The sequence below is a fragment of the Crinia signifera genome, chromosome 5 (assembly GCF_055691185.1).
Source record: "Crinia signifera chromosome 5, ASM5569118v1, whole genome shotgun sequence".
NCBI classification, from domain to species: domain Eukaryota; kingdom Metazoa; phylum Chordata; class Amphibia; order Anura; family Myobatrachidae; genus Crinia; species Crinia signifera.
In genome coordinates, this window is record NC_139221.1 from 126,384,460 (window position 1) to 126,412,370 (window position 27,911).

The 27,911-nt window shown below is 40.6% G+C and overlaps 1 protein-coding gene across 10 annotated transcripts; it reads right to left on the bottom strand.

Annotated features, from left to right (window-relative positions):
* Positions 1-27,911, bottom strand: PRP4K (pre-mRNA processing factor kinase PRP4K). 10 transcript variants are annotated; one of them, XR_014474915.1, is made up of 19 exons: positions 27,758-27,911; positions 20,976-22,148; positions 20,706-20,879; positions 19,857-20,015; positions 17,671-17,752; positions 16,471-16,678; positions 16,286-16,359; positions 16,110-16,200; positions 15,184-15,331; positions 14,767-14,904; positions 14,519-14,672; positions 12,954-13,068; positions 12,576-12,727; positions 11,395-11,481; positions 8,363-8,619; positions 7,220-7,268; positions 6,670-6,740; positions 6,145-6,187; positions 1-126 (listed from the first exon to the last, which is right to left on the bottom strand). XR_014474915.1 is itself a non-coding variant. In XM_083188006.1 (15 exons), exons 1-15 carry the CDS (start codon positions 27,790-27,792, stop codon positions 8,416-8,418), a joined length of 2,994 nt encoding a protein of 997 aa, XP_083044132.1. In that variant the 5' UTR covers positions 27,793-27,911; the 3' UTR covers positions 1-8,415. The 10 variants fall into 10 exon arrangements, 1 of the variants encoding a protein (XP_083044132.1); XR_014474912.1 differs by having other exon boundaries at positions 7,911-8,619; XR_014474914.1 differs by having other exon boundaries at positions 6,145-6,740.

Consider the following 27,911-nt stretch of genomic DNA (forward strand, 5'->3'; position numbering starts at 1 on the left):
TGATAAACAAAAGTATTTATTGGTGTGCACCTCCATAGGTTGGAACAGGAGAAGAAACTTGTAACTTGCTTTGTAAGCCACCAGCAACCAACCAGAATCCAAACTCTTTATGGTCTGCAACTTACCCTACATGAAAAAAAGAGGGACATAAGTAACAAGAAGCGATTTCAAAATAAATAATTTTTCTAGAGCAGCAAATTGGTCATTTTATTGGTCATTTCTGATTACTCCAACCAGCTGTTAATGTGCTTATATAAACCAATTTAAAAAAAAAAAACTTGAAAATTAAGACAAATGTGTATAGGGTCATTCACACCACTGAATAAAGTACACAGAAGACACTATTCCTTGAGTGTTATCACTCACAAATTAAAAATGTGCTAAGTGTGACAAATCTTATTAAAAGTGCAATATTTTCCATGCAATTTTAGCCATTTTCTAGTACACATATGAATGAATGGGTCAGTCTAGGACCAGGCTATTTTGAGAATTGTAGCTTTCTAACAATACACAGGTTGAGAATCCATTAACCAAAATGAGTCAGTGCTTTCTATAAAAATCGCAGAGTGCATGCTCCTGTGTTCAGCCCCCAATGGTCGCTGGTCACAGGAGCATGCTATTTCCCCCCATGGCTCCCCAGGCAGAGTCTCCTTTTCATCTCTGGTTACTGATGAAAAGGGGGCACTGAGCAATATATTGCACCATGTGTACACAGCTTAAAGCACCCTTCAGTCATCCTGCTTCTGTTCACCACAATGCATTGTGGTACCCACATTAAACTGAGCAGCAGTCCTCCCCACAATAAACAAAGGAATACATAGTTGTGGATCATGCATGTTCATGACCTTACCCCGGAGACACAGCATTTCCTTTTCTTGGAACCTGCTAAGTCTATGAAAAGAAGAAGTTCACACCTCCCCACTAAATGCCAATGTATAGTTTTGTGTAACTCTGTTGGCACTGTGGACCCAGGTCATTGCTGGGATGGATCCAGGTTGAGGTGTGGTTTGAAAGCACCACAGCTTATAGCCCAGGTCAAACAACCCAGCAATTTGATTTGGGTTATAGAAGGGTTAAACCTGGGTCACCCTCTGTATAACGGGCAACCCAGCTCGGTGCAGTGTTTGCTATGTGAAAGTGGTATTATTGAAACAGTAGATAAAGGGTTATGGGGTCAACCCATTTTAGGTCAATTTGCATTATATCGACCTCTGAAGGTCAACACCGGAAATAAGTCGACATGGCTAAGGTCAACAGGGTTAGAAGGTCGAGAAAAGCATTTGGTCGACAATGGGAAGGTCAACAGTCAAAAGGTTGACATGAGTTTTTCACTGTTTATGTCCAGAAAGTGTACCGCGACGCTCACCAAAATCCAAATTTCTTTCATCCAGCAGGGGCCACTGGAGTACTTTACAATGGGGAGGTTCCAAAGTTATTCCCACGGGAGGGACAGCTCAGAGGACCCAGCAATACCAAATGCCAAATTGATCAGCTTAAAAAGCAAAAGTTTATAACCTATAGAACTTCACCAATATGTGAACTGAAGATCAAGACGCTTTCAGGAAAGCCTGTAAAGTAAACACCCTGCATAGTGCTGCCCATGACGCATCATTCGATCCTGTGGAATGGTCTGACAGAGAAGTAGGTGGCTGTGTTTGGGCATTAACAAAACGATCACTAGATGGGAAACCGAATTTACCTGGCCAACATTTGATTCGAAGATGGCCAACCACAACGTACAGTGTGGTAAAGGTCGAAGAGAGACAAGCAGTCCTACAGAATGATGCTCTACTGACCACATAAACCTTCAATGCACAGGCAACATCCCATGCAGAAAAGGTACCTTAAGTATCCTGTACTGAAGAAACCCCAATCAGTCGATTCGCACAAAACTACCCTAGGAAGAAAGGAGGGCTGCGTACGTTTTGAAAAATTGAATACAGCAATATACAGAGCTTCCAGATCCGGAACCCGTCAAACAAAGCTAGAAGTGTTTTCTACGAGTGACATTAGAAGTCAATATCTTTCTTTGGTTCAAAGGTTGAAGATTGTTAAAAATGACAAGTCCATAGAACAGTAGGAAGGATGAAAAGACCTGGCAAAAAAGACCATCGCTACTGGAAGAAATTGGAGAAGACGGAGATCTGGATCCTCAGGGATCCCAGTCATAGACCCGCATCTAAACATGCTTGCATGAAAAGTAAAGCCATGAAAGGAAAACCCTTGATTCTACCACCATGCCCCATAGTGAATCAAATTCGATAGTAAGGGGCAGCCAAAACAGGTTGTCTATGCAACATTTCAGGACAATGGTGCTGCTGTTGTGAATGGATCCTGTGGCAGGAAGTCAGGCAGAAGCCATAGGTTATCTGTCAAATGAAGGTGCATGCCCGAGAACCAGCTATTCCATGGCCAATGTGGAGCCATGATAATTGACGTGACAGATTCTTGATTTATTCGCTTGAGGACACAACCAAGGAGTGGAAGGGGAGGAAAGAAATACACCATTCAGGACCGCTAAGGTATCATAAGAGCATTCACCGCGACTGCTGGAGTTCTGGTGTGAGACACATACCTTCGTAACTGATTATCGTACCTTGATGCCATGACAGCTACCGGAGGACCTCTACAGGAATTGAAAAAACTCCAGTTTTAAAGCTCAGTCTCCTGGATGAAGGTCCTGGTGACCTAGGAAGTTGGTCTCCCCATAAATGATCCCTTAGCGCAGAGCATTGGAGAAACCTCAGTTCCAGCACATATGTCAGCAGTAGGCCTTCTGAGAAGGACCCTGAACTACTGAAGGACCTGAACTACTAGTGTGAAAGGAGACCATCATTCCACAGGGTTCTGAAGTGGCTTGGACTCTTAGCAGCATGCTGTAGCACATGGGCGTGTGCGGCCTCTGCCACCTCCGGTGTGTACAAAACCTTCTCTGCCATGGCATTGAAAGGACTGATGAGGCTGCAAAGATTAAAAAGATGGAAAAGAGGTCCGATCTTCTGCCCATGGTCTGAGCAAATGAACTCAGGGTCAAACAGAAGAACCCAGTACTGACAGTTTAATTGTTTATGTGGATTCACTTGGTTCTGACCAAATTCGCTAAGGGAGACTTAGAGGAGCTTCCATCGACACAATTCCATTCTCCACAGATCTTGATAGGTCCGATGCACGTACACAATTAAAGTCTTTTGAAATATGTAACTACATACACTTTGCTGGGAAGCGGCCGTCTGCTCTTGTATGCCACAGCGTCTCATTGAATGCGCAGTGTGTAGAGCCATTTACTGCAGCCGTAAGTAAAGGACACCGTGGCCAAGTAACCTGTATAAATCAATCGCAGCACATGCAGAGCGCCCGGAGCATGTAGACACCGGGAGCCGCCCGCCCCTGCAGTAAAAGGGCTAGCTAGTACCATGGGCCTTTGCAGGAGTCAGCCTGCCAGCCACCCCCAAATCCCCATCGCGGTTACGCCGTGGCAAAGGACAGAAGCCGAGGGTGCCTGAGGTAGAACCCATGCAGCACACACAGTGTGCATTACCAACAGTTAGAAGACTCCACCTCCTTCTTCAGCATGCGTATGACAGCCCCCTTGGTGAGGTGCTGCAGGTATCCTTAAGAGCCTTAAACTTACAAATGTAGTGCCCAGCTCCCACTAAGCACACATCTATACACATTGTGAAGTACTCCAGTGGCCCCTGCTGGATGAAAGAGAAAACCATAAACTTGAAAAACTCATGTAAACCTTTTGACAGTCAACCTTCCCACTGTCGGCCTTCAGTGGTTTACTCACTGCATGGTGACCTAAATAGGGTCGACATAATGACCGTATCCCAGACAGAGTAAAGCAAGTTATAACTAATGGCAGAGCACCCTCAGTTCTGGCATATCAGGTCTTACATAGCAGAAGTTGTGTAGGTGAATTGCTAAGCAACATGCTTAATGCACAAGATCATCTCATTATTCGAAATACAAAATGAAAAATCTGTAGACTAGTAATCTTCTGCTGGAATGCAATATTGTAAATATATTGCTTCTCTTTTCTTCAAGTTCTAAAACAGAATTGCAATAGATAAAAAACTGCATCAGGCTATCTACAAATCAACATTTTTTTTTCCAGATAATACTAGTTCACAATCATTAAGAATGGAAATGTGGAGATCAGTTGGAGAGCTGTTTAGATGCTCTCTATACATTTGCCTCCAGTCTCATAAAAGCACAGTTTCCATAGGTGTATGATGTTTGTTGCTCACAAGCATTAAGCTTCCACTTAACAAGCTTAAACAAACAAGAATTCATGTGGTTGAATAAAAATGTATATAAAAACAATGAAAAAAACAACTCTAGTGCAGTGGTTCTCAAACTGTGTGCCGTGGCACCCTGGGATGCCTTGGTTCAGTACCTATTCAAATTATTTATGGTCAATTTAATAGACAAAATCAAGAAATGGCAGCTGCCAATCTAGTCCCTAACCACATAACTGCATATAAACCCCCGTACACACACACACAGTGAGATGGGAGCTTTGTGCTGAGATCCCTCAGCGCTGCACCAGCGATATCTGTCACTGCCTTTTTTCTCAATAGAGAACACATGGGCAATGACTAGATTTTGACTGATTTTGTCAAAATCTTGTCAAGTGATAGCGATGCGAGGGATCGCAGCCGCCCATACAAACTGTGATCTGTGCTTCATTTGAGGACACATCGAGCCAGATCGCTTAGAAATGAGACTGAAATCGGCCCGTGTGTATGCCCCTTAAGGATGACATATAGGCACAATTTAGACCCCATTCACATCGCTAATTAGATCTGGGTCCGGCGCCTTCAGATTAAACCAGAGTGTAACCCTTCTTATAACAGGTCAAATTGCTGGGTTCGTCGATCCAGGTTATAAACTGTGGTGTGTTGTAAAAGGGGTATTACACAGATAGAGCCTTCTTCAACTAGCCTTCTCTGGTGAGCCATGGCTCACCAAGGCTTATTATAATTTATTGTTCTCAGATACAATACATAGAACAATACAGTAGGGGATTAGCAGAGGATTAAGTCTGACAGCTCTGGCTCACTTATTAAAGGGCTGGATGAGGATGGCTCTATGTGTAGTTAATTTTATATATTTTTTCTACATTTCTCAATAAGAAATCTTTGGCCTTGGGGAGACGTGGAAACAATTCTGATACTCTAGGGACCCGCACTAATAAAAAATAAAATAAAAAAAAAGAGTTTGGGAATCACTGCTCTAGTGGTCGAAATTAAATCCTTCATTCTCTTGGCCTGTGCAACCGGATAATTTGCATCCACTCAATAACATATATACTGTATCATTCCTTCTACAAGATCATGTGTGCTACAATCACGAAAGGAACATTACAATTAAACTTTTATTAGTTCAATTTGTTGGATACTAACAGTTTGCAAACATACAGTGATGACTATTTGAACAAATTTGCTATTGGGTAACCCTTTTCAGGTCTAGAGAGATGGGCTGGCATTGAAATATACCTCAGAAAAGTTATATGGCACTGCAAACTTATGTGACATACAGGGAAAATAAGGTGTTCTTTATAGAACACATTTTACACATGAAGCAGGAACATAAGTAGCCAGTTTATTGTATATTGAGGGTTTGACCACTTCAGGAACATCTGGTATTTTACCAATATCTATTCATTATGTCCTCACTATCACTACCAGTCAGCAAAAAGGAGGGGCAATTGCTGTCAGAAGTAGAAAGATGGACATGTCAATATTAAAGCAGCTAAGGACAATGCACATTGCAGTAGCTAGTGCATATAGCATGCAGCAGCTGAGGTTACATTTAATAAATAAGCACCACTGTGGAGATGCTGTGATTAAAAGCAGTACAGTGTTCAGAAACCAATCCCTACACCCCCAATTAGCAGGTTCTCCCAATGTCCTACTTTCCACTAAAAAAAAATACCAGAAAAATTTCCAAGTTCAGAGTTCTAGATCCTTAGACTTATTTGAGCGCATTACACCTAGCATATGTTACATTGCCCACTAGACGTACAGTATGCAAAATGTGCACAGTCTTTATACAAGTCTTGTGCAAAATCTGATTCTAGGGAAAACATCAACTGTGCTCATTAGGCAAATCACACATTCTCTGACAGTAAACAGAAACCTTGGTTCAGGTCTTCTTGCCATCTTCCTCTTTCAAACCCCATCTAAAACAAAAGAGACAGGTTAACCAGCAACGTTATCCTTTTGCAAACAGATATTAAAAATGCAGATAAATCTGCATTTTGTATTCTTCTAATGTGCTACATGTACATCTAATAAGATGTGTGCTTGTCATATTCCTCCAAACCCTAATGTTTAACTGTCCTTCAAGATACAACTAAAGGGAACACCTTTTGAGTGTTAAAAATCTCCTCATGCCGGTCATATACCATGGACAGCCCACCGTACTAACATTATTTGTATGCCAGATCAGCTGAAAGCACTTCTGCTGATCGAAAAATATCCACAGGAAACCCATGGCACTATAAATATTTATGCCAAAAGAAGGATACCCAAAGCTTTGCGCCCAGTATTCTTTAACAAACACTTGTATTCACCAGGTAGTGTTAGAAGACTGCAACTGAACAAATCCACGTGGACTGAACTTTTTGCTAAATGCTTATCTACACATGCTGTCAGGAATGACCTTGTGAGGAAGGTGAAGGTGGTGTCTCAGCAAACCAGCCGTTGGGAGGCCTTGTCTTGCTTTCCATTTTCCTTTCAGCACCATCAAGAGGAAAAGTGAGAAAACAGCACAAACATTAGTCAATACCACAGACATAAATAAACACACTACACATATTGGGAGTATGGGCATTATAAATTTATTTGCGTTTGTAAAAATAAAAAGTCAAGAATCTTGGGAAATCTAGTCAACGGTGGCCCACTTATCCAAATAATGCATACATTCCACTATCAAAAATGAATATTCAACCATTAGTGGTACTTCCCATTTACCAATTATGAACCAAAACAAAATCTTAGGGCCACGGATGCCTTGTTCACAAAAGACTTTATTATCTAATGATGCATACTGAAAACATACAGATATCTGCATGGCTCACTGTACATGCAGAAGAACAATCTTCACTTTACAAAAAGTGAGTCAACTGTTTATGCAAAAGAACATTTTGAAGACTTTTTTTTAACAAACAGCTTAATTTACAAGTGAAATAAAAAGGTAAAGAAGCAATTACCGCTTTTAAAAAGCAGCTGCTTTTTTGTTCAAGAGTGGAGAGTTTATTCCTGTATTGAAAGACAACATGATCATGAACAAAATGAAGAACAAATTAAACAATTTAACCAGGTACTGAAGACAGTGCAAAAGGGAGATCCATTTACAAGAGGTATTGTACCCCCCCCAGAAAAAAATGGATTCCCCTTTGGCACTGTTCAGTTACATACATTTATTTTCAATACGCAGTACTTTTTTTTTTTTTTTTAAATGCTTCTTTGTCAAGTGTTTAAACATGGAGAAAACAAATAAGAACTTTGCCCCATCTTTGAATGTAACTTTGCAGATAGTATGGTTTTGTTGTTGCAGGAAACTTTTAATATGAAGCATGTGGACTTAAAAACAAAACCAAAGAGGAAAACAAAACAGCAGAACAAAATAAAAATGAACGAACAGTACACTGAAGACGCCCTTTCCATCAAGTGCACACGCTCTACTTTAGCAGAAAGGAGAGTTAGTGTGGATTGGATCTGTCACAAATATTGTCCAACTCAAAACATTACAAAAAACAAAACTGTAGAACACTTGTGGAACATGCAGGGGCAGAATACTGCCACAATTAACTACCAAACTCTTATTTGTCAAATGACAATATATTTATATATTTACACAGACATCTTAAAATACCGATGATGTTGATGGTTTTGGCTTACCTTCAGTGTACTGTAAGTTGTACACAACCTGCTTTAAAAGAGGAGACCATCCCTGCAGGCAGGTTCAAGAAGGAATAGGTCCCCCTTCGGCACTGACTAGACCAAGGGCATGCTGCTCAGGCCTGTGCACACAACCTAGGAAAACGTGAATATAAACAGCATTTATGCTGGACATGTTTTCTCTCAAAACAATAAAAAAAAGTAATGAGCCTTGACTGCTAAAAATAAAATATTAACATCCAAACATTAAATTGCAACTTTGTTTTCCCAAATAGAATTTTCCAAGCAAATTGCATTAGGACTGTGTATACAGTTCTGCCAATTTACAAGCGTTCCTATTGAGGAAAAGTACAGATATCACAATTTAAAAAAAAAGTAAAATAAACCCTTGGTTTTAATTCAAATACATGCTTCCTCAACTGTGCAAGGGAAATATTTATATGTTTATATACATTAACAAGCTGCTGTGGGAGGTCTTCAGTCCTAGTCAAACCATTTGCCACAATTAGATCTTTTCCTGGATGAAAGGGTGCTGAAGTGCTTGGTTGATGCTTATTCGTTTAGCTGGATCTAGCATTAGGATCTGATCCAACAAGTCTTTTAGCTGATGCACTTTTTTCCGCTGCTCTTCTGGAAGTCGTTGGCATCCAATCAAATCAGCCAATAGGTCCTTTGTTGGGTTAATAGTGCTCATGACCGTAACTTTCTCCTGTAAGGCATAAAGAGGTCAATTTAATAATAATTTGCATCTTTGTGATACCCTACACTAAATACTAATGAGTTACCCATAGATTTCTCTACTAACCTTATGTTCTCCAGAGATGATATGTACTTCTGTGAATATGTGCACTTGCCCCTGCCACATGCATTTATATTGGCTTCATTTAACAGCACTTTAGCACTGCAATATATACTCTGTGTGTGTGTGTGTGTGTGTGTGTGTGTGTGTGTGTGTGTGTGTGTGTGTGTCTAGTATCCATGCGGCACTGAATCATTGCTATCTGTTGGCAGTGAGTGAAACTACATCTACTAGCTTTAGAAGCATTTGCTGCAAGCTGGCTTATACTGCCATCTGTTGGCAGCAAGTGAAGCTAAATCTACTAGAAGTCTGCAAAAGACAAAGTTACACAGTGTTTCCTATACTCTTGTATGTATGGTATAATTGGAGCTACTAGATTTCCTATGCTATTGGATTTTGAAAGTTGTGTCTTTGACCTCAAAGTTTAAAGAGGCACTAATTTTAAGTGAAACAGATTTACACTTATTACGGCTGTACATTTTATAGGTTGAACAAGCCGAACATCAATATCTGTAGCAATGCATGTTACATGTCTCCAGGTACAGATCCAAGAATGAGGATTAAATATCCAAACTCTGGCTGGCATTTTCTTTTTTTAATACAATAATCCACATAAAGAAACGAGACCATGTCCTATGCACTGATACGTTACTTTAAAACTCTGTATTTTTGTGGTGCATCATAAAGAGCGGAATATTTTAGCAAACCAGAAGCCGCATATATGTGTTACAATACATAGTCTAATTCAAATGCAAAGTGTTCTTTATAAACAGGTTACAGTCACGCTAATATCACACCTGATTGTTTGCTTAGTAACACTTATTTATATATACAGTAACACTATCATATTACTTTGCGCTCTTATGTCTTGCATGGCCTTATAGACAGGTATTAGTGGTCTGGGTAAGGTGTCTATTATAGCAATGGAAAACCGTAGAACACTAGAGTTAATATAAATTAATATCACATACACAAACCTACTTCTTGCGCACAGAGGTCCTAATGAAGGGCTTCTTAATGGGAATTTTCTTATATATTCCTCTATATTCAGAACATCCCCTGTATTCAACCGAATGGATCTTAACTTACAATATAATTCTGGCAGGGGTTCACGTAATGGTATCTTTACTTCAGCATACAGATAGTGGCAGCATGAACTCAACTTACTTTTTGTTTCAGTCACGCGTTCACATATCAGTTTCTTTATCCACCAGTCGGGAGTCAGCAGTGTAAATAAAGTAGGTTTAATTCCAGACTGAAGACACAACTTAAAACCATATAAAAGTCCAAAAGAAAGGATTCCAGCCGCCTGTAATCTCTGCGCTGCAGACGCGTGTATACAGGCTGAAGGTAGTGGTGGTCCTCATAGCAGAAGAAGGGAGCCGGGACCAGCACGTACTGAAGACAGGATATTCTGACAGCGTCCCGTCCACATCACAACAGACGGAGCTCAGCGCGGCTGCCTCCCGGCTACCTTCAGCCTGTATACACGCGTCTGCAGCGCAGAGATTACAGGCGGCTGGAATCCTTTCTTTTGGACTTTTATATGGTTTTAAGTTGTGTCTTCAGTCTGGAATTAAACCTACTTTATTTACACTGCTGACTCCCGACTGGTGGATAAAGAAACTGATATGTGAACGCGTGACTGAAACAAAAAGTAAGTTGAGTTCATGCTGCCACTATCTGTATGCTGAAGTAAAGATACCATTACGTGAACCCCTGCCAGAATTATATTGTAAGTTAAGATCCATTCGGTTGAATACAGGGGATGTTCTGAATATAGAGGAATATATAAGAAAATTCCCATTAAGAAGCCCTTCATTAGGACCTCTGTGCGCAAGGCTCCTTATATCTCTTTTTTTCTGTATGTATATTGTGTTGGGTTGGGCGTTAACCCTATTTAAGGAGGCCTGCTGCCTAGATCAGCGCTAGGTTCAGAAAAAACCTTTTTCCACAAACCTACTTCTGTACCGGCAATTTTCCTGGAGATCAACTTTGCCTGAGAAACACTACATCTGCTGCACAATAATGTGCCTATATAGAAGATAAAGCGTAATCTCAATCGCAAGCAAGATCTTCAGTCATTTGAGGTCGGTGAGGTACTGTAACATGCTACAGAGGGCAAGCTTTATTTTTGTCCCTAGAAGGGTGAATGGATGACTTTAATACATCTAGTTAAAGAGCCCATTTCCAAAAAAAAAAACCAATGTTCACCATCCTCGCTACTTGTTTTTAGACAACGGGGTTGCTATGTTTGTGCATTTGAATTACAACATGGCCAGAACCAAACTTCTATTTGCATGTTCCAACTTTCTCTTACGGGAACAGATGTACTAAGCCTTTGGAGAGAGATAAACTACTAACCGATCACCAGTAATAAAGCAGATAGGTGCCGATTGGCTTGTACTTTATCACACTACAAGATTTAGCACATCTCCCACTGTAAATTGCAGCAAGGAACGACCTTAATCCTGAGACATGCTTAGCGAGTTCGATTCCACTGCTGCATAGTAACCAGTTTATCATTAGGGTGGAGAATCGGTATGGATTTACTTCTACTCAGGGACCAATGACAATACACAGAAATATATCGTAACAATAGAAGCTTGCAATCGTTAATACCAAACATGGAGCTTGATTACTAAACATGTTAGGTCAACAGTGATTCGAACAACCAAAACATACCCGCTCTGTAACTTTATCAACTTCAATGTATGTGAAATTTAGGTTTGATTCAAAGTGCTGGTCCTTAAATACACCTTTCCGAATCATCTGTGAATAGAACATACAGGTAATGTAGATTAAAAAGTTAATGCAATGGATGAAAAACAAAATTAGACCTCGAAACAATCTTAAAATATTCTCTGTGGACCAAAAAAATAAAAAACCCTGTGAATGGGACATTTTTAATTTTCTGTACATCAAATATACAGAATGGCAATTGAAAGCAAAATATAGGTTTTTGTGGCATTCCTATAATACCACCCAAAACAAAAAAATAGTTTGCCCCAAGTTCAGTTTAAACTAATGTAGACATGTCCTACAATAAAGTACACTACAGCACTGGGTTAACCACAGCTAATTTGGAAATTAATTTGGCACAATAAGAAAATAAGGGTGGTATCAAATGACCCACTGTATTTTCCCATGGGTAATTGTTTCACTGGGGCTATCCATTTAGACCCGACAATCCTGTGCGCACCCCAGCTTATCAGGGATGACCTTTCACATGCCTCAGACAGGCAAAACAAAATCCCAAAAACGGGGCTGCAACTGCACAAGGGTGTGTTTTCACAAAAAACAAAAAGAAAAAAAGAGATATATAAACAGGATTGCCAGGACAAAAAAAAAAAATTCACAAGTAGTCTATTGGCGCAATGTCTGTCCATCAATTTCACAAATGTCACCAACAGTCAAAAGTTAGTATTACTTTTATTAAATAAAGAGTGGGTGGTGCCAAGCAAGGTGGGACTGAGCCCGAGGAGATGTATGTTTTAACTAGTATATATTATAACTAGTATATTATATATCAGGCTTGTATAAACTGGTCCTACAGATCTAACAACATGTTTCCGAGACCACCTAACATGATGCACAGATCATTACTAGCTAACGTGCTGCATTCATTCCTAACCGGCACATTCTCGAGATCCACAGGTAGTCTGGAAACCATGATATGTTGGTAAATCTCGAGGGCCGGTTTGGCCAACCATGTTATATATTATCTAATCACACAAATGCGCATGCACAATCAACTTGCTGGTTCAACCCCTTTTTCGCAACTGTGCTACAGTCTGTTTAGAAGCAAAGATTTTCAATTTGACCAAGCCAACAATATATAAAGAGCCAAAAAAATAATACATTACCTTGTTTGGCATCTTTCCTTTGAGATCCATAGCTAATTTTAGCATATGGTTGTTGGTTTTGCCAGGGAACAAGATTTTTCCAGTATAGAGCTCATACAAGGTGCATCCCACGGACCACATGTCTATACCATAGTCGTACATTTTCCCAATTACTGCAAAGGAAGGTAACACAATTAGTTTTCTCCAGAAATAAAGAAAAATAAAAGAAAGTGTCAACCAAACACAGCAAAACAACTATAATGAATATTCTGGAAGTGTACATTTATTGAGCTTAATGAATATGATCACAGTCAAGTTATTTTTCTTTCAGCCTAACAACAAAATAGTTTAGGGACGCAGTTTTTATGCAAGCCCTAGAAGTGTATAGGTTCTACTTACTGATTTCAGGAGCTCGATAAAATCTGCTGACGAGATATGGTGTAATGTCATTGTCGGCCACATGTGATGCAGACCCAAAATCACAAAGTTTCAAAATGGTTTTGGACTCATTGACCTAAGGAACAAATAAAGGACACCAGTAAGATGCACAACCATCTGTGACTTACTCCCATATTTACTTCTCATTAAAAACTATATTACACATACTACTTCAGCATAATTTCCTTTATGCATCATCAGTGGCACAAGTTACTGCCTGATGACCGAAGATTAACATTACACCCAAAACAAAGTACTGGGTTATCTTATACCCCATACACACGGAGAGAGTCTGCCTTTGTGCTGAGTGATGTAGCTTAGCACACAGCGCTGCACCGGCCATGTGTGCTGAGATCTCTCTCACGGCCAGTGTTCTCAATTGAGAGAACACAGGCAATGACTAGATTTATACTGAATGCAGTATAAATCTAGTCAAGCGATAGCGACACACAGGCCATACACACAAAGCTATTTGTGCTTCAATTCTAAAAAGCAATCTAGAAAGATCGCTTAGAAATGGGGATGAAATCGAACCGTGTGTTTTGCCCATTAGCAAGCAAATTCAACTAAACGATAAAGCTAAAATGTTCAAAAGATTCCACAGTACATTAAATCGAATGCTAAACAGAAACACTTTCCCCTACCCCACTGTGTGCAGATTTATTAAGCTTGGAGAAGAGATAAACTGGAGATAAAGCGGAGATAAGGTAAAAGGAGATAATGCACCAGCCAATCAACTCCCAACTGTCTTTTTCAAACACAGCTGATTGGCTGGTGCTTTATCTCCTTTTACCTTTTCTCCGCTTTATCTCCAGTTTAGGTCTTCTCCAAGCTTAATAAATCTGCCCCTGAGAACCCATGCTGATCGACTTAAACCAGTACATGGAAAAGGGTGGTCATTGGCTCATCAACCGGCCCACGATAAAGTAAAAAAGGTGAAGTGGTGTAACCACAGGAATAGCAGTTATTAATGGCTAAGAGCTGTCTATACAAACAGATCACCATTCAGCCATGGCAGAAGATACTAAGCTACACAGTTATACAAGCCATAGGTTAAAAAAATATGTAGTCCAAGCAGTATGTTCTACGATAGTAATATTTACGGTAACCCCTACAAATCATTTGTACTTTCTTTGTCAATATGGGCCTAACTCTAGTTCACTCTCTTACAAAATCCTTCTTAGATGGACAAAACCATGTGCACTGCAGGTGGGGCAGATGTAACATGTGCAGATAGAATTAGATTTGGGTGTGGGTGTGGTTTTACTTCAAAGTGAGATCTATATTGCAGTGTAAAAATAATGCAGTCAGTATTTACCCTGCACAGATACAAAATAACTCACCCAAATCTAGTTCTCTCCGCACATTTTAAAGCAGTGCACATGGTTTTGTCCATCTAAGAGGGATTTTGTCAGAAAGAGTGAACTAAAATAAGGCCCCATGACACATTTACAGTATGACTAACTCTTATATTCTTGATATTTCTTATCAACCATACATGCATTCACAAGGAGTAATGTTCTTACCAATATGTTGTCAGGTTTTATGTCAGCATGAAGGATATTACATCTTTTTAGAAGTTTTAAAGCCAGAAAGAGCTGCTGACTGTACGACCTCACAGCTTTGATATGCAGGCCTACATCTTTTCCGTACTTCTTCAAAACCTCTCGTAAGTTCATGCTTGAAGAGATGAAAGTGGTTGCTTAGAAAATGTATTTTGTAGTTGTACAATACAGAGATAGGTTACTGTATCAAACTGTAAATAGATGATTACCTTAAAGGTTCAAACACTAGACACAAATGCTGCTTATGGTAAAAGTGACGGAACAACCGCAAACAGTGAAACTTGTCATCTGGGTCAGCATCATTCAATTTCTTCAGAAACTCCAATTCTTTTAAGCCGGTCTTTTGCCTACAGATGATTAGTTAATTATAAAAGGAAGCAACAATTAAAATATTTATGCAAAACTATATACCGGTAAGTATTTTGCTATATATATTTTGTCCAAATATCTGAACATAGTGTAATATCACGATTGTCAGCAGAGTAATATCAGAATGTTGAGGGAAATAATCAACTGGTTGCCTTTGGAAATAGACAGTTAGGGGACTGAGGAATGTTTGTATATTATGGTTTTACAATACTTATTTCTTGGTTATCGTTTGCAAAATGCCAGTGATTAATGCTTACATTAATTCATTGTTTCTGATGATTTTGACAGCAACTTCTTGATTCGCTCTTGCCATATCTCGAGCTCGTACTACATTACTGAAGACTCCTTGACCTGTGTATCCATACACATTATACCGTTTTTCTAATATTTCACCTATGTTGACACCTAAGAAGCAATAAAAAAAAAAAGAAAGATCATCAGGAATGGTTAACCAGGCTATTTGTTAGGGTAGACCTGTATGTAAAATACAGTACTTCTATTATGATAGAGACAGAGGAAAATGCGGCCCATTCAGAAGAAAGCTTACACAAAAAACCCTGCAACTTCACACAGATCTCTTGCACTCAGGATTAAAGTAGGCTTAAAGCATCTTTACTCCTACAAATATTACACTACTTGGTTTATGCTTGCCAGAGTTAACCAAGAGAAGCTAAATAACATGGCCATATTTAATAATTCTGGCTTTTTGGGGGTTCCGCGCCACAGATTCAAGCTTAGTATTAGGGACCCACCAGAGATACAAAGTCACCATGAAGCTGGTTGGTGGGCAAATATTTTTTGGCCAATGCATATACCAAAAACCTCTATAAATTGATTAATAATGTGGAGTGTGAATCTGCATCATGTGTTTTTTCTTTGCATATTTAATTACATACTGCTCATACAGCAAAATTATTATTTAAACACTGTTTGATTTAGCGCATAAAGTAGAACATTTTATATTTACTTAATGGTCTAAATGCATGCCTTGCACAGGAAGCTATGTCTGATGCATACCATGTGACTGCTCACCACAGGGACAATGTTACACAAACAAAATTAAATGATACGCAGGCAGAATTTAAAGCATCAAACAAATTACACGCCCTGGTCAGCAGTTGCAAGAGATTAGTAGCGGTATGTTGCTGTATCAGGTGTCAGTGCTTATACAAATAACACTCACGGTAATAGCCTTCAGCATCTGTCCAGTTATCCCTCAAGTTGGGGTTTTCCTTGAAGTCTTTTCCAATACCAGCAGCTCTAAAACGAGCACTCTGAAACAAAAAAGATGATACAAGTTCTACTGACCATGTCCCACAACACTTCAGCCACCAATACTTTGTTATATAACATACTTACATCAAAGCATGCAGCAAACATGTCGTCCGATTCCGTGAACATGTCAGGGGCAGTTATTTTCTTCTGTGCAGCACCTGTGAAAGTAAATGTTTGGCACAATTAGTGCTTTGAAAGTAAACAAAAGCAACAAAAGCAAAGAAATGCATTGATCTGAACGTTTCCACTCAGTGCTGATTCACTCTTACCATTATTCTGCGCTGTCATTAAGTTGTGTTTGGCTTTAACAGATGCCTCAAAGTTATCAAGGTTCTCTCTTTCATATTCCTTAACATCTGCTGCAACCCGCTCAAGAATATCGTCAGGTGAAGCTGATCGACTCCGTGAACTACTCTGGGGACTGCCCGGCTCAGAGGTCACTGACATACTGCTGTCTTCATTTAAGTACTTGTATTTCTGCAGGTGGTCACAGAAATGACAAAAAAAGTTACACCAACTTGATAAACACTTTTTTCTAAATCTGTACGAGAGTAGACAATGGTGCTCCTAGATTGCTATCAAGTAGTCATGCGGAGACATAATTACATGCAGACACAGGTAGAAACGTATGTGGCTAAACAGGGTAAACACATCAGGAAACATAACAGTGTGTATCTGGTAAGTCTGCTTGAAGACTGGGGATCCGGAATCATACACCTAGACTTTACTTAGCTGATCTCGCCGAGACCCCTTTTCAGTTAGGATAACTTAACTGTTAAGTTAAATACATACAAAAATCATTAACAGGCTCCAGAACAAGAACAAAGCCGCAAACAATGCCATATTAGGAATTTCAGATTATAAAAAACCCACAGAAACCATATAATGGGCCTGTACTACTTGTTATATTGGGCAGCGTCAACTTTATTGTACATATTTATGCATTAACTCTGCTCACAAGCATCATTGTTGCTTGGGGATAGAACTGAAGTAATTACAAAGCCAATGGGGAAATTTACTAAGATGTGTATTCTACTTCACATGTGATGTTGCTATGGGCAACCAATCAGATCCAGTCTACTATCTTCTAGAGAAGGGATGGGGAACCTTTGGCCCTCCAGCTGTTGCTGAACTATACATCACAGCATGCAACACTGTAGCAGTGCTATTTGGCCATGCTGACTGTAGCAAAGCATTCTGGGATGTGTAGTTCAGCAACAGCTGGACAGCCGAAGGTTCCCCACCCCTGTTCTAGAGGGTGCTAAATAAAAAGTAGATTCTGATTGGTTGCCCATAGCAACATCACATGTGAAGTCAAATACACATCTCAGTAAATTTCCCCCAATGTGTTTTTCCTATAACTATTAATCATTATTAATAATTACATTATCCTTGCATTTTCTTAGTACTTGTGTAAATGGAGGCTGAACTGTACAATAAGGGAAACTTGTGCTTATTTTCAAACTCACCTCTACAATCGCTAGTCTCTGGAGACGTCTTTGCTCAATTAGAGCCTCTTCGTCTTCTTCTTCCACATCAAAGTCTTCAAGGCTAGAAGAAAAAACCAAGCCCTGTATCTTTAGACCAGTGGTTCCCAAACTTTTTTGAGTTAAGGCAACCTAGTGTCAGAATATTTTTCACAGCACCCCTATGCCAAAAGTTGCTTGTTAAGAAATTTAGGAAAAAATTATAAATTAAGAAAATTGTGTTTATATGTTATTTTTGTGGAGAGGGAACAGATTTGCTTCTGTTTTCCAACTTATGTTATTATGGTCAGGCACCCCCACTGGTTTGGAGTATTGCATTGGTGCTGGACAAATATGAACTGGTCCTAAGCCACCAACCTGAGGCACCCCAGGGCCATGGCACAGTTTGGGAACCACTGCTTTAGATGTTATAAGATAATATTTTATGAATATCTAACAAAAAGCTGCTAAACACTGACTATTATTTAAACTGTAGCAAATAAATTGTATATGTTGTAGTAACCATCATAAATTCCGCAACAAATCAAAACGCATGCAGTTGTGTCAAGAACAAAATATAAAAAGTAATCAGCGTAAATAGAGTTTATGGGAACATTCTCCACAAAATATGAAAAATAGAACTTTTAATGCTTGCAGTGTTAACTATTGTTTCCATCTATATGTGTGCTTATTGGAGTAGGTGCATTCCAAGTACCTTCTTTACATAAAAAAGTTCCTCCTTACTTCTGGTCATGAGGTAAGACAATTTGATTAATTCCACTCTGTTGTAGACTATACAGATTAAGCAGCTCACATTGGAGCTGCTCCTGGCGATTCTATCGCCATTTTCCACCAGCCGGGGGCACGCGCGCCCCATTCTGTCGAAGCCTGCTGGCTCGCTGCTGCTCCCCCGTATACCCCACTTGCCCTGCCCGTCTCCCTGAAGCGGGGATGGGCAGGAAGTCCGCTCCCTGCCACCATGCTGATAAGGACGCGCAGGAGTGTAAGATGCTTGCGTGTCTCAGTCAGATGGAGCTCCTGTCCACCAGCCTGCACCAGCTCAGGAGATCTGGCGATTCTAAAGGCTGGCCGACAGGCCCTCCATTTGCAGCTTATAAATGTATTTGAGCAAGCAAAACGGAGCCTTTACAAGTAAAGACATAAATCTGCATTGTTTGCAGTGATTGCTATTAGACTCACATCCAACTTGGGTAAAGACGCAATTACCCATGAATTATGTGTTGTGCAGTCTCTTCTCTGGCAAAGAGCATATATCTGTTTAACTCTCCATGATCAACAAGCAGGCATCAGTTTGTGACTATTTCTGTTTGCTAACTCCAGAAAATGCAATTAGAATTGGCATTAACTGCTACCTCAGGGCAGCTCGTAGCTCTCTAATTGAATAGCTAGGCACACTTTACCCAAAAGAAGAGACTGTGTATTACAACCTGTGGGTAATTGAATATTATTCTTTGTATTAGAAGATGATTGAGGCGGTTAAATCAGCAACGGTTACACTATATGAAACTGTAATAGTTTTAATTGTGTGTGCAATAAACACTGCACACGTTTTAACACACACACACACACACACACACACACACACACACACAGATATATAGACTAGAGAGCCTGCTCTAAGCTAATGCTTAGAAAGCTATTCTGTTCCCTCGTGATTGCCTCTGTGTTTGTGCATGTGTGAGACAAAGATGTAGTTCCACTTGCTGCCAACATATGGCAGTGTTTCAGAGATAAACAAATGGACACTAGACACATATATATGTGATAGATAGGGGCAGATGCATTAAGCCTTAAAAATAGATAAACGCAAGGATGATAGAGTGACCAGCCAATATGCTGCCAACTGTCATGCCAGACAGGGGCTGATTGGCTGAACAATTATCACGCTTTATCGCCGTCGCGTTTATGCTGTCTTTGAGAAAGGTTGATACCGAAACAGGTCCTCTCAGACAGTTATTAACTGGATATGCTGCACATGGATTGGTGACTATATAATATGCCAATGCACTTTGTTGATAAGTATTGATGGAATAAACACCATTTGCTGGACTTGGTGTGCTGATATTTCTGGAGTGGAAATATAGATTATATACACATAGAAAGTGAAGCAGAGCCAGAGAGAGAGAGAGACAGAGGTATAAAGTATCCAAACTTTTAAATGACATTACTTTTCATCAGATGACTCTTGTTCCACTTTCATTCCCTCAGAAAGGCTTCCTTTAAATTTATCTTCTTTATCTCTGCTCCTACTTCTTCTTCTACGATTTCGCCCTCCTCGGGAATGTGATCTCCTTCTAAGACGTGATCTACTTCTTCTGTTTCGGTCTCTGAACAAGGAAAACCAAGATTACAAAAAACCAATACTACAAAGTAATAATTCAATCTTTATTAAGAGATGATATATGCTACAAAAATTCACAGTAAAAAAGGATGTTTGGTGCTCCTAATAAAAAGTTATCTTGTCTTCTTAGTATACATAGCACCACTGTTCACAAAAATCTTGAAGTCTGAATTCCCCAGGCTTTACGAAGGAAGAATCCACAATACTGATTTATGGCAGCAGAGCCTTAAATATATTATAAATAAATAAAAAAAATAGCAATGACTGTTGCAGCTGTCTGGGCATTACCCACCTCTCAAAATCATAGCATGGTAAATAGGGTCTCAACCTATTTAATTGGAATGCGTGACAAAAAAGCACCTTGATCTGCAAATTAGCAGCTGATCCACGCATTTTCGCCACTTTTTGGTCAAAATTTAGGTGTTTTTTGACGCTTTTTAACACATTTTTTAACCCATGTCTTTTCACCCCCTCTGCCCAAAAAGCGAAAGGCTAAAAACTATTAATGATTTTTTTTTACTTTGCAGCATTTTTTCCACACCTGTCTAAAACGCTGACACATTAAGGGGGGTATTCAATCAGTGACAATGTTTCCGACAGTCGTAAAACACGTGGATTGGCAAATTATTCGCCAATCCATGTGTTTTACTTTTTAAGCAATACAAAGCTTACATACCTCCTATGAAGAGATCTACTTCTTCGCCTAGGAGATCTACTACGCCTCAGAGGAGACCGAGACCTCCTTCTTCCAGGAGACCTGCTTAATCGCCTTCTAGAAGGGGACCACCGAGGCGGGCTAGCTTCTTTTGTTCTGTCATGTCTTATAAGACCATCATCTCTGGCCCGCGATCTGATCACAAAAAGTCAGTAAGTTATTATAAATATTTACTTTCAGCAAGATGAAATATTGGTTTGTATTGTAGGAAAACCTATAAAAAAAAAATACCTTGGAGATGATAACCGCCTCCTCTCTGGTTCCCATCTCTTCCTTTCTATAGATTTGCTTTTTGCTCTCCGAATTGGAGACTGTACTCGAGGTGGGGACTGCTTAGGCTTCCTATCATGAACAAGTGGAGATCTGCTATGCCTCAGAGTCCTATCACGCTGTTTTGGAGAAACACTTCTTGCCTTTGGGCTGCGGGCTGTTCTCCGACCCGGTGAACGGTTTTCTTTCCCTGAAGAGGCATCTTTTGATGGAGACTTAAGAGGTTTCTTCTCTCTTTCCGATTCTGATCTTCTGGGTTTATGTTCCTTTGACCGTGACCTCCTCTCTTTGGATTTGCTTCTTCTGGGAATAGGAGACCTAGACTTTCTACTACGATCTCTTATTCTGCTTTCAGTGGCTACTGGAGATTTTTTACGGTCCCTTGATTTTACCCTGTCATCTGTAGGAGACTTTGTGATTGTGTTAATTTCCAGGGATTGCCTTCGTAAACCTGGTGACTTCTTTAGCTGATCTTGGGATCTGTTTCGTTTAGAAGGACTTTTAGATTTTCTTCGCTCCTTTGATTTACTTCTAGGTACTTTTTCTTTAGCAGTTTCAGAGTTCATTTTAATTTTTTTCTTTTCAGACTTGTGTTTAGTCTTCTCTTTGGATTTACTCCTGCTCCTTCTTTTAGAAATCATTTTTGACTCAAGCTCCAGCTTTGCCTTTAAATTTGACTTTGTTGATGCCCTTTTTCCATTACGAATTCTTTCATTAATCTCGCCTTCCTCTTCAGAACCAGAATTGTAACCCTGCAATATTAAGCCCATGCCAGAGTGCACTTTTCCTTCCATCAATTCACTGTCAAGTTCAGCTTTAATCATAGCTCTTTGCTTCTCCAAGTCTTCAAGCAGAGCAAAGTCATCCAGTTTGGCCCTCTTTGACAGAGAAAGATCATCTTTGTCAGTAACTCCCGTCTCTTTTCTTTTGTGCTTCTTATGTTTGTGTTTATGTTTATGTTTTTTGTCCTTGTCTTTGTCTTCTTCAGAAGAATGTTTATGTTTTTTGTGCTTGCTTCGATGCTTGTGTTTCTTTTTCTTGTGTTTACTGTGCTTGCTCTGGGGCTGATCGACCTCTGAAACTTCTCCATTTTCATCAATAACACTCTTATCAGAAACATCTGCATCTTCCATGCTGTGAACAGATTTAAAAGACAAAAACAATAGGTTCAATGTTAATAGTAAACAATCTGTAAATCTGTAAATTGTATGTCCCACTTGTAGCTGTAAACATAAATGCTGTCATGAAAAAAAAAAATGAAAAGGTCTTTAATTTTCAAATGATAAAACAGACCTAGAGTGTGTTTTGAAGAACTACTTAGTACAGTTTAGTCAACGTGATACTGTTCAGTGAGATTTATAACTAGAGCGATCAGACAAATATAGCTATGTGGGTATACTCCACCAACACCATTGCATCCAAAATAATTGGACAAAACTAAATGCCACAAATTTTTGAAACAAGCATACAGATACATTTGGATATGCTCTGATGGCTCCCGCATCTACACAATTAGATACAGGGTATGTTATTAATACTTTGTAGTAATATGTTGGGTTGCTAGCTATTGGTGCGGGGGGGGGTGTTTCTTCTGTTTTCCAAAGCTTTCCTATTTCCCTCTGACATTTGCTCCTCCCCTGCTCTCTTGTGCAGTGTTCCCCCCCCCTCTCTCTCCTCTTCCCACAACACCGTGTCCCCTCCCCACTTTGCCCTGCCACCTTCTTGCAATCTCTCTCCTGGGATGCCACCTCTCTGCCCAGCCACTTTGTTCCCTAGACTCTCTTGGGACCACTACCCCCTCTGCCCTGCCAGTTTGTTCCCATATCCTGTCTCTCTCGCCTGGATTCCACCTTTCTGCCACACCACCTTGTTGCCTTCTTATAAATCTCTCTCCTAAGACCCCTCTCCTCTGCTCTGTTCTCCAACATCTCTCCTAGAACCTTTACTCTCTGCCCTGACAGCTTGTTCTCTCTCTCTCGACCTTGTTTCCATATACGCTCTCTCTTTGATTCGCTCTCTCTGCCTTCCCAGCTTGTTCCCTCTCTTCTCATGCTCCTGTAACCTGGTTCCCTATCCTCTCTCCTGGATCCCTTGCTATTTCTTGCCCCACACTATCTCTTGGGACCACTCCACTCTGCGTTGAACCGTTATCCACTCTCTCCCTTAGTAAACCCGCTCTTTGCCTTGTCAGCTTTCTCACCTGGAATCCTTCTCCTTACACATTTTTACTTCTCTTGGGATTCCTCCTCTGTCCTGACACCTTTCTCTCTCCTAGAAACCCTGCTCAATGCCCTTCTTCTGTCCCTAGCAGCCACTGGGAGGGGGAGCAGATACCCTAATTTCTAGGAGTGCAACTGCTAGGCACATATTAAGGAGATTTTATTAAAGGTTTACAAAACAAAGACCACCATTTACATTTTTTCGTATTCTACAAATAGAAAATACCCTACTATTCAGAAGAGTGAAATATTATATACATAGCTGAATACATCTGTTTGCACTTGGTTTTTTTGGGCAGGGCGCTGCACACTGCCTGTTTTTTTACTTCTTAATCTGTCATGGTCCTTTAAAATGTTTTAGTATGTGCCCATCTGCCGCCCTAGCGCGATGCTGACAAGTTGAGAGCAGCGGTGGGTGGCATGTAGCTGGTAGAGCAGACATGCTGCTCAACTCAGAGAAGTGTGTCAGCTCTTCCAGCCACTGCCCGCCCCCCGCTGCGCTGACAGCCGCTCACCTTCTCTACTGAGAGTGGTGTGTCATCTCTTCCAGGTGTAATCCCTTTTGCCGAAATCTGGGTCGTTGGCTGTGATGACCCAATATCTTGCTGCTGAACGAGAATAGTGAAATCGGGCATCATATGTTCAGTGTGTACAGCCTCGACCCATCGGCCAAAGTTACCAGTGTGTACCAACTGGTACACACTAGACAATCTCCTGAATGTGCAGTGTATACCAGTAACAACATATTACTTTGCTTGGTCAAATTATTTATTAATAGGAAGGTAGTGTTCATTCCAGCGCCCACCATCTCTGAAAACCCATGCAGTTCCTCTTCCCTGCCTGGGGTGTCGGTGTGTACTGTGGTGTTTCTAGCACAGGTCTAGTTTGCATATCAGTACTGATAGACAGACCACACTGTGATAGAAGCACTACATCAGACAGCGACACCCCAGGCAAGGAGGAGGAACTGCATGGGTTTTCAAAGATAGCGGGTGCTAGAATAAACACTTTGAAGGTAAAGCTGTATGAGGAAGAGATTTTTTTTTTTTTTTTTTATAATCGTGTTCATTCTAGAATCCTGCTTCTTCCAAAACCCCTGCAGTTCCTCTTCCCTGCCAAAAATGTCACTCTCTGCTGTGGTGCTTTAAGCAGTGTGATCTGTATTTCAACACTGATATGCAGACCAGACCAGTGCTAGAAGAAGCACCAGAGCACACTCCATGCACAGAAGAGGAGCTGCATGGGTTTTAAAAGATGCATGGTGCTAGAATAACCACTATTATAATACATTTATTGTTTATGGAGAACACATTGTATTCAACTACACAAATACACATACTTAATACAAAAAGGTTGGGCACAATCATACATGTTTGAATTTTCATAAAGCAAATATGGTTTGCCTTGTTTAATGGTTTGTGTACATTAAATAATAGAACCATAAAGAACATTAAACATATGTCAAGACCTAAGGATCAATAAAATAATTAAGCCCCTATATTAACATTAACAAACAGAAGCATGACAAGTTGAGATATTGGATTTGTTTGATTTCATGGCACAAAACACAGTGAAAGTAAAACTATTTATTTTTAAAATAGGGCAGCATGGACAGTAATGGTTAGCATTACTGCCTCACAACACTGAGGCCATTGGTTCGATTCCCACCATGGCTCTAACTGTGTGGAGTTTTTATAGTCTCCCTGTGCTTGCGTGGGTTTACATCGGTTTCCTCCACATTCCAAATATACCCCTAGAAAATGATGTGCATGTAGTAGAGAATATAGAATGTAAGCTCCACTGGAACTGGTATTGATGTAAATGTTCAAATATATTCTCTGTAAAGCGCTGCCATATAAATAACTGGTGGTAAATAAATACAGGTTGAGTCTCCGGTATTCGTGGGATCTCTTATCCAAAATATTCCAAAAAAATGTGGGGTTGTTTTTTTTAGAATATTTCGAATTTTGTATTTTTTTGCACCCGTGGGACCGCTGAAGAAGACACTGAAGGCCACCGTGGGACCATCATAAGTATGGTAAGTATCAGGTAAGCATGTTAAAAAAAAAAAAAATTCCCCAAAAAAGTAAAAATCCCTTATCCGATTGTCGTGGTCCTGAGCATTTCGGATAAGGGATACTCAACCTGTATAATAAAGCCTGTATTTCCATTCAATAAATGGTAAAGTCTGTTTAAAAAGTTTGCCTGTATTCATGAAGTGCATCTGTTGCCAACAGAAGTGACTGTCATTGCTACAACAAAAAGTTTCAACATAACGCAAAGTACCAATGACAAGAATATCTTCCCACAATTCTCCAAAAAAAAAAAAACAACAACAATATTTCCTGCCAGAGTGCTCTCCTAAGCCACTTTATCAAACATCGTAAAAAAAGACATAAATTAGGACTGGGTACCTTAGTTACACTACATTGTCAGGGAACAAAATTACTGCAACTTGGTATACAGTATAGTTCTCTCTGGAAGGCTCAGGTGCTCTTTTATTCAGTATATAACTGTGTCATTTAAATAAATCAATGTGAAATCACCACTTTTAGAAAGAGCAAAACATAATCTAGCTCATAGCTTGGACTTTAGCACAAAAAAATAAAGTCAGAGCAAATCACTAATGTTTTTTCTGCGGTAATGTACACCTGATGTAGTGATTGCATTAAGGTGCCCACACATGGGGCTGTGTGCTCCCGCATACATCATATCGCAAGGTACAAAAAGTATGTGCAGCATGTACTTTTTGGACTACATGGCATCTAGTTAAAAAGGCACACTGCTTTAGCATGTCCCATGCATTTTGAACTATATGCAAAACACACAGTGCGCATCACACAGTGTATGGGCAGCATCACTTATTGTACCCAAATGCACTGGGCTTTGACACCTAAAGTTAAACCAACACAAATAAAAGGTGAACACACAGAATGATGCCGGAAGCATTCTGACACCGTTCATGAGCGTATCAAATCGTTCATCGTGCATACACATGGAGTGATTTGATACACTTCACAAAATATTGGTCTATGATCTCCTTGCCTGCAGGAAAGATCATAGACCATTGTTAACGCTAGGCGGGTAAGCGCATCATTAACGATGCACAGAACGATTTTAATGATTGGTCATTCCCAAACGGGAACGCTCATTGTCCTTCAAATCGTTCCATATGTATGGGGCTAAGTGCGCTCAAAGAAGTAATATTTTGCAGATTTGGTACTTGTTTCCTAGCACGGCGCCCAATTTTCCATCTTCTGGCATCTTATGCCATATAGCCGCATACGATTTTTAATTGTATAAGCACCCTAATGGGTGCTTACAATGTTAAATGCACCCCCACTATCAATGCGAACCCGAAGCGTGGCGAGCCCGAGAGGGTCGGCGGTACGTGTCCTCCGACCTTTTCATACCCCCACTATCCACGTTGGCGTTGAGTTGATTTTAGATAGTGTGGCGAGCGCAGCGAGCCCTGCGAGGGGACGCGTATTACTTTACATGTATTCCGCATCTGCTCGCCACACTATCTAAAATCGACTCCACGCCGACGTTGATAGTGGGGGTATGAAAAGGTCTGAGGATGCGTACCATTGCGCTCGCAACGCTTCGGGTTGGCGCTGATAGGGGGGGGGGGGGCATTCAACATTGTAAGGACCCATCAGGGTGCTTGTACAATAAAAAAAATCGGATACCACGATGCCATACAATTTTTTATTGTACAACATCGCATACCATCATATACCTTATTTAGTCTTGTGGTATACGATGCGATGGGCACCGTGCTAGGAAACAAGTGCCGCAGATTTATGTTCACCACTTATGGAGGCTGCAATCAGAAATAATGCAGCTGTACAAAACACAACTGCTGCCAGGCACCAACTTCATCTGAATGACCCCACACAAAAATTTGAGGAAAGCTATTAAAATATTACTGCTATTCATATTACACTTCGGTATTAAATATATTATCATCGCATTATTATTATGGATCCAGCATATGGTATAAAGTAGCAGTATTGTTATCTGGAAGTTACGAAAGCACCTGACAGGTGCGCGGCTAGCCCGCCCCACAGTATACTACTGTATATATATACACATACTCGTGGGAGCACATCCGCTGCCTGTGTGTGTTTCACTGCTGTCGACGAGCAGATACCGGGCCCGGGTGGCAGCGCTGCACAGGAGCCACAGGTAACTATATGAGCGATGTGTGCACGATGCATCACCCCTTCGACGGTATGTAGTGTACATACACCAACAGCGGTGTACAGCCGCCGCCACCCAGTGTAATCCTCCCCCGCCCCAGCCACTAGGTGCACCCCCACTACCCCCCAGGCAACACACCCGCATGCGGGGCATACATAAACACTACACATAAGCGCCCCGGAGATCCACGATGCGCTCTCTACGTTCAACCCTTCCCGGGAAAGCGGCGCTACCACTGCTCATACATTGGCGCACGGGGAGTGGTTCTAGCGCTCCACGCCGTCACATACAGGGGCCCTGCCCAAGCCCCCCACTCACTCTGCATCGAGCAGCTCCGATTCTACGGCGGCCATTTCCCTCTCAGCGCTTCCAGCAGCAGCCTCGGAGGAGACGAGGTTACAGGAGCGGAAGTGGGAAGGGAGCGTCACCTCCGCCGCCAATGAGGCAACATCCGGTGCTGGTTGGCAATGGT

Bases quoted from the DNA above. Each gene is read 5' to 3' on its own strand.
- PRP4K (XM_083188006.1), bottom strand. From the start codon at position 27,792: ATGGCCGCCGTAGAATCGGAGCTGCTCGATGCAGA. The intron at 17,753-19,856 runs GTAATGTCATTT...TTTTTCTTCTAG, and splicing joins CAAGAGTCATCTGATGAAAA to CCTTGAAGACTTTGATGTGG. The intron at 16,360-16,470 runs GTAAGAGTGAAT...TTACTTTCACAG, and splicing joins AATGACAGCGCAGAATAATG to GTGCTGCACAGAAGAAAATA.